This window comes from Protopterus annectens, chromosome 5.part1, assembly GCF_019279795.1.
Source record: "Protopterus annectens isolate FY-2018-M chromosome 5.part1, PAN1.0, whole genome shotgun sequence".
Taxonomy (NCBI): Eukaryota; Metazoa; Chordata; order Ceratodontiformes; family Protopteridae; genus Protopterus; species Protopterus annectens.
The window spans coordinates 430,319,676-430,329,384 of record NC_056736.1 but is presented as its reverse complement, the minus strand read 5'-3'; the positions used below and the strand labels follow the sequence as shown (position 1 = coordinate 430,329,384).

General features: G+C 32.7%; 1 protein-coding gene across 1 annotated transcript in view; it reads left to right on the top strand.

Annotated features, from left to right (window-relative positions):
- The first annotated feature begins 2,380 nt into the window (after positions 1–2,380).
- The window catches only part of LOC122803200, a 116,191-nt gene continuing 108,862 nt past the window's right edge, over positions 2,381–9,709 (top strand). Inside the window, exon 1 of the mRNA XM_044072808.1 lies at positions 2,381–3,320. Coding sequence (XP_043928743.1) covers positions 2,381–3,320 — 940 coding nt within the window. The remainder of the gene's footprint in view (positions 3,321–9,709) is intronic.

The following is a 9,709-nucleotide window of genomic DNA, read 5'->3' as shown; positions in this document are numbered from 1 at the left end:
GGGATGTTATGCAGTTGTAGAAAGGGAATGTCTAGCCATAGTATGGGAACTGCAGAAACATCAGCCTTATCAGTATGAAAGGAAATTCACTGCAGTTACATACCACAACCCCTTAATATGGCAACACAGAGACAGACAGCAGAATGCCAAGTTTTTAAGGTGAAGCTTAGGACTGTAGGCATATGATATGACAGTACAACACCATAGTGGAGTCAGCAATGCCAAACAGATGGGCTGTCATGACAGACAATGGGGTTACATATTCCCTGATAGGCTTATTTCTCTCAAGCCATGTTTCTCAAGGGTCACTTGAAAAACTAGCTTGAGTCTTTGAGGAGGGGAGAGATGCGATGATATGGACAAGTGCCAGCATAGTCAGCTGGAGTTTTGTAAAGAATGATATGTCCTTTGAATATCAAACTGATTTATACAATATGCTTGTGTTACAAATATATTACAATTATATGTCATTTGCATATCAAACTGATTTGTACAGATGCCTGCACTGAAAATGTATTTGTGAAGTTTGCTTGTGTTAAACTGTATCAACAGTGCACCCTGCTGGAATGAAAAGAAATGTACATGCATTACTGTAACTGAATTAAATGTATATGTTTTAATAGAGGTCACTGGGACAGCAACGGGTAACTAGATTTAAGAAAAATCAGAGAAATGTAAATGAGCTGTTAAACCATTAAAACAGTACCCCACAATACTGAATAGAACAGGAGATGTTAGGTCTGGAAAAAAAGCCTTTGTTCATTAGCTTAGTAAAACTTGGGGAAGCCTCATACAATGCCATAAACATTTATATGTGTTTTTTAGTTGTCTATGCTAAATTCCTGTCATAGTTTCAAAGGGGAATACTATAATAACCTATAGTCAGGAGACCACATGAGGTCATCCTGCAGGCCCTTCTGGAAATTATATTTTAGATATTACAAAGAGAAATCTCAGAATATAGAGTATTCTGTTTGAGAGCCTGACTAGAAAGACTGTCCATGTATTTCATCTTACCTTGCTCAAGTATGTTATTAGGGAACAGTAAAGTCAGGAATATAATGAAGCTAAGTTTAACAAGATTGTTTTTCTTTATTTGTATGTCTGTCCATCAATGTTAATTTCAATATTTTCTGTGATTTATACTCTGTGGTTTACTGTAAAAATATATTAAATATTTAAATATTATTTTATTATTTATTATTAAATATATTTAAAACATTTATAGTGGTTGGTACTTGTAGAAAGTATCTAACCTTTGGGAGTACTTGTATTTATTTGGTGACACTGTGTGGGCTACTCCAGAAGGATTAGCTATCTTGGTCAACTACTAGCATTTTTATTAATATTAACTTAATTTGCCATAATTGGATTCCCCTTTAAGAGCCTTATACTAACTGACTGGTGGCAGTGAACCTACCTTATAGTCTGAGCAAAGTTAGTAGAGCAGGTAAACTGCCAGCCTTTCCTGTGTGTGTGTGTGTGTGTGTGTGTGTGTGTGTATGTGTCTGTGAAAATTAAATCTTAAAGAGTATGTGTGTGTCAGCTAGTTGGCGCAGGGACACAACACAGTGGGTTAACAAAGAGGGTGCTGGAGGACTTGACTTGGACACTCAGCTGAGGACCTAACCCTACAGCTGTACCAGTGGGGAGTCTTACTGGAGACCTGGAGGGAGACAGATATAGAGAAATCCAGACCCCAGCCTGAGTGTGTTCACTGTGTGCTCTTAAGGGAAATTGCGCTTGATGCAGAGAGTTTGGCATCTGGAAATACTGAGTGTATCCATTTCTATCCCAAGTGTACATCTCTCTCCAGTGTCAATGGTGAGAATTCAGGCTCCTTGATTACTAGCCCACCATGGGGACATCACATATCGGTGGCAGTAGTGGGCATCTCAACTGCATTCTATAGAAACTAATGGAATACTGTAAGGTATCTAAAGCAATTACTGAAATAACACAGTATATTTCCTCATAAAAAATGTGAAATAAATGATATTGTAAATGTATTTTGTACAATAAATATGTCCTTGGTTTCTTAGAATGATGTTTCAAGTTTTAGACTGGAAACTTATTTTAACGCTAGTATGCATTCTCAAATAGAAAACAGTGTACTGCTAGAAGCATTGTGATTTTAATGTTTTAAATGTATTACATCATTAGTACAGAAAAATATCTATGGATTGAGCTACACTTTGTTGTCAGCATGATTTTAACCAGAAGTAATTCTATCATATTCCCTTACAGAATAAAGTGGATTCCAGAGAATACATGAGTAAAGGAATGAATGAACATACAATAGAAAGGGATAGTAATACAGATAAATAGGTAAATATAAATTAGTATCCATTCCAGTGACGATACCACAATTCAACAGAGTATGGCTTCAGAAAAGGATAACACAAGCAAATCATCAGTGGAAGAGTTTATCTTAATTGGATTGTCACATCTTCATGACTTTTACAGTACGCTGTTTGTTACATTTTCTTGTATTTACTTAACTGTTATTTCTGGAAACTGTATCATACTTGTAACAATTTTAACAAATGAAAAATTGCATACGCCTATGTACTTTTTTCTCTTTAATCTTTCTATTACTGATATGCTATTTACAACTGCAATAATTCCAAAAATGTTAGCTGTGTTTGTAACAAATTCAAGCAACATTTCATTCAGTACATGTTTGATACAGCTATATTTCTGGCACAGTTTAGGCTGCACTGAAGCATTACTTCTTGTAGTCATGGCATATGATAGGTTCATAGCTGTCTGCAAACCTTTGTACTACAGAAAAATTATAACCAGCAATGTTAGTTTCCTGCTTGTATCTACCACTTGGATATTGTCCTTCATAATTATGATGCCAGGAGTTATTCTAATATCTCAGCTTCCCTTCTGTGGTACAAATGAAATTAATAATGTTTTCTGTGAGCATTTATCTGTTATCAGATTAGTGTGTACTGATATAACTTTACATATTTATTCTGGGTTTTCCATTGCAATGATAGTGTCTGTTATGCCTTTATTTCTTATCGCTCTATCATACGTTAAAATACTTATTGCTGTTTTTCAAATTGGTTCTTCAGAGGAGCGTCTTAAAGCCTTATCAAAATGTAGTTCTCACATGATGGCAGTTTTCATATATTTTGTATCAATCATTATTAGCTATGTTTCTTACACAGCAGATATTTCAAATAGTTTTCATGTCATGGGTACAATCTGCATAACAGTATTAGCACCTACATTAAACCCTTTAATTTATACACTAAGAAACAAAGAAGTAAAAGAAGCAGTTACACATCTTTTTAGAAGACTAATACATTTTTGATGAACATACGAGTAATACCATGAGAGAAAGAAAACTCATTTAAATATATTTTGCTTTGTTTGGATAGTTATGATTCTGTGTTTAATACTATTATATTTTTATTAATGAGCTATAGATTTTGAGATGTATACAATCAGTTGTAAATACATATATTTTTGTCATAATTTCTAAATGCATAAAGGTGTTATTGTAAGTTTCACTGGAGTATTAGTGTACAAAGCACAAAATAACTGCTCTGTGTAATAGCATGTTGTATGATTGCTTATTTCCTTCAAACAGAATGCATCTCTTTCTGTGGCAGAAAATAAGTGTAGAATTATCCACCATATTTTTATATTAGTTATGCATGATTTTTTGTGGTGGACACTTCAGTTGTTATAATATCACGCTAATACTTTGTTGATATATTTATTTATTAGGTGTGTATGTATGTAAGTATGCATGTATTTAATTAATTAATTAATTAATTAATTAATTAATTAATTAATTAAATTATTTATTTTGCGTCTCCATTTTGGGATCGTCAAACTGGGCTATATAGACCCCTTTTCACTGGAGGTCTGGTGATAAAACACCTATAGTAAGAAAAAAAAAGAAATACAGTTGAATTACAATTATACATAAGGTGCACAATGTATCATAGTTTGCTGGATGTAATTGCATGTATTTTTGTTTCAGAAGTTGATTTTAACCTGTTGTTTTAAATGAAGTGTGGCATAGTGTGGTAGCTCCACTAGATATCTGATCATTAAGTAAATAAAGAAGGGCAGACAGACCAATATTAGGCATTGTGCCACTAGTCTGTAGCCATGTAATTTATGCAGGTATGTCAATTACACTATTACTGGATCTTAAATGTAAAGTCATTTATAATTGACTATGCATTATAAAGTTCAGCTATCTTGTAATATGCAGTTGTATATTAGAAATGAGTGTGAGAACATCTTTTCACTTTTGGGATATTTGCTATTTCTCAGTATAACCATGGAGTTGGCACAATGAATTATCATGGGTGTCAGGGGCAAAGCATTCCACATGAGGTATACACAGTGGCTTGCCTCACTGAAGTATTTCTTGTTTAATAATTTGTGTAATTTGTTTATTGGGGATTTTCAGTTTGTGAGTCTGTTATTTGCAGACATTATGCCTGTGTCATTGTTATTAACATCTCTCTCTCTCTCTCTCTCTCTCTATATATATATATATATATATATATACATACACACACACACACACACACACACACACACACACACACACACACACACACACACACACACACACACACACATCTATATCGATATACATAAATCTATAGAGAAAGAGTGAGAGAGAGTGGGAGAGATGGGCAGAAAGAGAGTAACAGGGCCCACAGCCTATAATACTCCAACAGAATAGCAAAAATATGTTATTCTTCTTTTCCTGCACAACCAATGGGTCAACAATGTTGCACCAAAAAGCTTTATCAAACACCTGTCCTTTAACCAGTATCCATCTATATTAGCAGCCATACAAAAACTCATGCCAACTTGCATACAGTTTGACCCTGGCCTAATTTCAATTAATCATACTCTGAACTGTAGTCCACAGACTCTCTCATTCTAGATTGCAAAATATGTTCCCACCACATCCAAATTAATGTTTTCAGATCTGGAAAATGCCATCCAAACTGACATGTCCTACTTTTTTGGATTCTGCAGATGAAAACACTTATTCAAGCCTTTGTCCTTTTACCTAAACTGATATCTTGCTGTCTTACACACACACACACACACACACACACACACACACACACACACACACACACACACACACACACAAAAGAAAACACCAATTTTATGACGTCTATTAAAGAAAAGAAAAGGTACTATAAGTTACAAATCAGAAAATAAAAAAGGATAAAATTAGAAGAAAAGGCAGCATCAAGAATTCAATGACCCATCTCAACTTTCTTACCTAAACAGCATTCCTCTTGGGATTAGATTTGAGCTCTTTCTCTAAAATGTTTCAAAACTAAGCTTCAATTGGTCTGTACTTCTTCAGGCAGCAAATATATTTTGACCAGATGCAATCTATCTGTTCAATCACTACCCATTTTCCCATTTTTGCACAAGGGGTTGTGGTGTCACTTCAACAGTGACAATCATCTAGAGCCAAGGTTCACACCACTGGGTGACTAATCCTGCCATGGTTGTTCTTTCACATTACACACTTACATATGTGCTCACACCAATAGCCAATTTTGAGTGTCCAGTCCACCTACTGCATGTCCTTGGAATGTGGGAGGAAACCACAGCACTCAGATGAAATTCAATCAAATACAGGGAGGACATGCAGATTCTGCATAGAATGCTCCCCAGCTGAGAATCAAACCAGGGAACCTCTTGCTGTGAGGTGACAATGCTATTTGCTGAGCCTCCGTGTTTTCCCCTTGGCCAGAAACAATTCTTGGTTTAAAAAATGAATTATATAAACACAGTTTTCTCTGCCCTTCTGTATCCTTAAAAACTTCTGCTACTATATTGAATTACACCTCCATTGGTGGAGACCTGAGAAGAAAAGCTCCAGATCAAATCACAATGCAGAAACATAAATTGCAATGTGATACATTGTAATGTTTAGCATCTGCAATAGTACAAAGGTAGGGAGCTGAAATAATACATATTGGCTGAAGCATAGAAACATAATTATTCCATAAGATGCAAACAGTTTCACTCTTAGTTATAGTGACAGAAACATACTGATTCATAAAGTGCAACCTTGTAACACTGATGATGAGATTAATACTGTGTGATAAAACAGATTAAATAAATATCTTCAGTGGACAAAGTGGGCTTGAGGCAGAAGGAAGCATTGTGAGGATGGGTTAAGATAGGGAAGAGTGAGTGAAACTGAAAAGATGAAAAAAAATATGTGGTATTAGACAATAAAGTCAGTGAGTGATTTTAAGGAACATGTGGAAGTGGGAGAAAGTAGAAATGTTAATAAGAAGTATGCAATGGCAATAAGAAATTGTTTAGATGGAAAAACTCTATCTTTATTATGTGGGATAAAATATTTGTGTTAACCGGGGTGAAGGCACAATCATAATAATGAGTCTGACAAGTACTGTGTTTAGGTGAGCTGTAAATGATTTTGGATTATCAATTTGTTTCAGAGAGAGAGTAATGGAGTTCCATACTTTAAAATGCAGTTTGAAAATAGTGATTCACCTGCAGTCTTATTAGGTTTAGTAATGGCAAGTAAAAATGTATCTCCTAGCATAGTTCTCTATTTGGACATTAAGGTTGAATGACTGATTTGAAGACAGGACAGCTCTGGTTATATATGATTTTGTGGATTATCAGTAGGTGAACCGTAGTTAAATACTGAGATAGCTGTAGTTAGTTGAGATGCTTGAATGATAGGCAGTGGTGAGTCCTTTGGTAATAGTTGCAAACATAGCACCTTTGTTGTAACACCGTGCAATTTTTTGTTGTAGGGATAACTGCGATTGGTAAGAATAGGTAAGGCGTATAAAAAGGTGATAGCAGATCTCTCAATCACCAACCGAACTATTGTCCATGGAGATGTTATGCACAGTTTGTGAAATATCCTGTTCTTCTTTCTGGAGATCTCTTTCTGAGCTACTCCTTGTAGACAAGTCAATAATTCTTCAAATGTTGGCAGTGAGGATTTCTTCCATCTCCTGGGTTATGTATTTCCTTACCATGGCCAGAATAGTCCATATGAGAAAGCAATTTTCATTATTAATCTGGAAGATGTCAGGAATGTTGAATAATATTATTCATTTATTTTATACAAAGTTGTTGGACAATAATGCATGCAGAAAATATATCTTCTTCTAGTAAGCAGATAATAGCCAACAGTTATAAAAAATGTGCAACAAATCAGCCATATAAAACTGTTTGCATCTCCAGTGTTGAATATTCTTATCAATACCAAATTTTGATAGTCTAATTTGTTAAACAGGTATGTATTAAAAGTTTCTAGGCATACATATGCCTTAGTTGTACCAATGTGGTATTTTCCACAGATTTTATGGGATATATTTTGCTCATTTCAGACAATAGTGAGTTTTCTCCTAAAGTAATGAAACTCTAAAACTTATTTATGTTATTATTATATAAAACTAACTTACATTTTTGGGTTATTATTGTTTAAAATTTCATATAGATATATGACATATTTAGGGGGTCTTTATAATAGGATTGTGATAAAGGGAAATATTAACTTTGTGCATGAGCTCTTATGCTCTACAAAATTTACCAGTCTTGAACTTCTAAGTTATATTCTGAGATTAATGATTGTGTTGACTTAATTTTAGCACCATTTAGCCAATTACACCAAAAGAAAAAGTTATTATATTTTCATTGAAGAACTTTCTGATGATGAATTGCTTCAAAAATATTTTATTTATAAAAATGGAATTAGTGAACCAAACCATAATTACAGGTCTAGATTACTATAATTACAGTTTAGAAATGTTTTAAGATTAAATTAATGTATTTCAGCTGTGAGGAGGAATAAATATTAAATTGAATAAAGTTACATACATATGACTACAAATAATTGTTTATTATCTCAATAGAAGTAGTGCTAATTTTCAGTTTTTTTAAAACTAAAAATTGAAATGGGCAAAGATTTCCAATGTACTGAATAGTTAGGGGCAAACCAGTTAACTGCAAGTCCAAGCATTGATGATTTGGCATGCTTTTATTGTTTGGAAAATTAATACCTCATAAAGTCCAAGGTCTAGTATAATGAAATTGAGCAAATATGTTTTTGTTTTGAATTTTAAGAGTAGCTTACTGAATTTTTTATATCATCTTTACTTGGGGTCAAGAGATATAGTGGGTATTAAGTATAAAATCTTAGGAAACAAAATCATTATAATTAGCTGAAGTCTATCTTGAAAGGAAAAACATGCTTTATTCTATTATTCTGTCAAAGTATCAAATTAGATAGGCCCTTCAATATTTTATTGTAGTTATTTTTTTCTAGTTTCTTCAAGAGATGTATATATAATAATACCCATATAAGGCAAAGTTTGGGATTCAATACCTATAAGATTATTATGAGAGTTCATTAAATTATTTTTGTTTAAAATAAGATATTTGGATTTAAGAGGGTTAAAATGAAGATCTGACAAGTTTGAAAATGTTTTGATATCTGGGTTTAGTTTATTTAATGATTCTTTGGAGTTAGGCACTATTAGCATAACATCATCTGCAAAAAGCATACTTTTAGAATGATAATGTTCATTCATTTCTAATAATTTTATTTTTATCACATCTAATTGCTATTGTCAATATTTCTATAGCTAAAGCTAAGAGGGTAGGGGACAAAGGACAACCTTGTTTTGTTCCTCTAATTAGTGGAATTGTTTCAGAAGAGAATGGGCCAAGTTTAATACAGAAGAAAATTCGAATAGTGCTAAAGTTCGGAATAAATAATTCAAGTTTAATGAGTCAAAGGCCTTTTAAATATTAAGACTAATGCATATAACTTAGTGATCTTTGTTGTTTAAAATATCAATATTACTTTTCTTTTAATGTTATCTTGTGTGTCTCTTGTAAATGAAGCCAGATTTATCTGTGTTAATTTGTTTTGATAGATACTTTTTTAATCTATCATATAAAATTAAACATAAAAAATATAGTAAATCTTTAGAAGAGAAAATGGTATATATGCAGGGTATAAATGAGGATTTTTGTCTTCTTTTATAATAGAAACTATTAAAGACTATCTCTGAGAAGGTGGAATTGCTACTGATGACTGTATGATTAAAAAAAAAACATTATGGAATAGGTGGATAATTTGCTTGGGGAGTATTGTGAATATTTTTATTATTTATCCATCAATTTCTGGTGAGTTAATGTTTTTAAATTCCTTTATTTTTTTGAAGGAAATTTGTTCAGTCAATTTGCCTTTTAATTTAGGAGATATTTTGTTAGAAATGATATATTCAGAAGATTTTTTAAATTTGTTTTGAAATGGTGCAATTGCTTTGATTCCTTTTGTAAGGGAATCTAATATTGCCTAAATATGTCTATTGCATCCTTGATATCTGTTCAAATCTTATTATTTTCTGTTGTTTTATTATTATTTCTTTTATCAGGTTAAATTTAGACTGTTTTTTTTTTTTTATTTTTAGTAAAATTTTTCAAATGTGCCCTAGTCTAGCATATAGAGCTATTTTTAGATTTTCTAAAGTTACAGCTGCTTTATGAGATACACGTTCATTGGCTTTACTTTGTGTAAGTTTTCAGTTTCTTCCTTACTTCCCTTATCTCCTTTATTTAACCTAGATTTCACATTTTGTAATTTGACTTGAATGTCAGCAAACTCATTGTCAAACTTTTTTTATGTTTTTCTTAA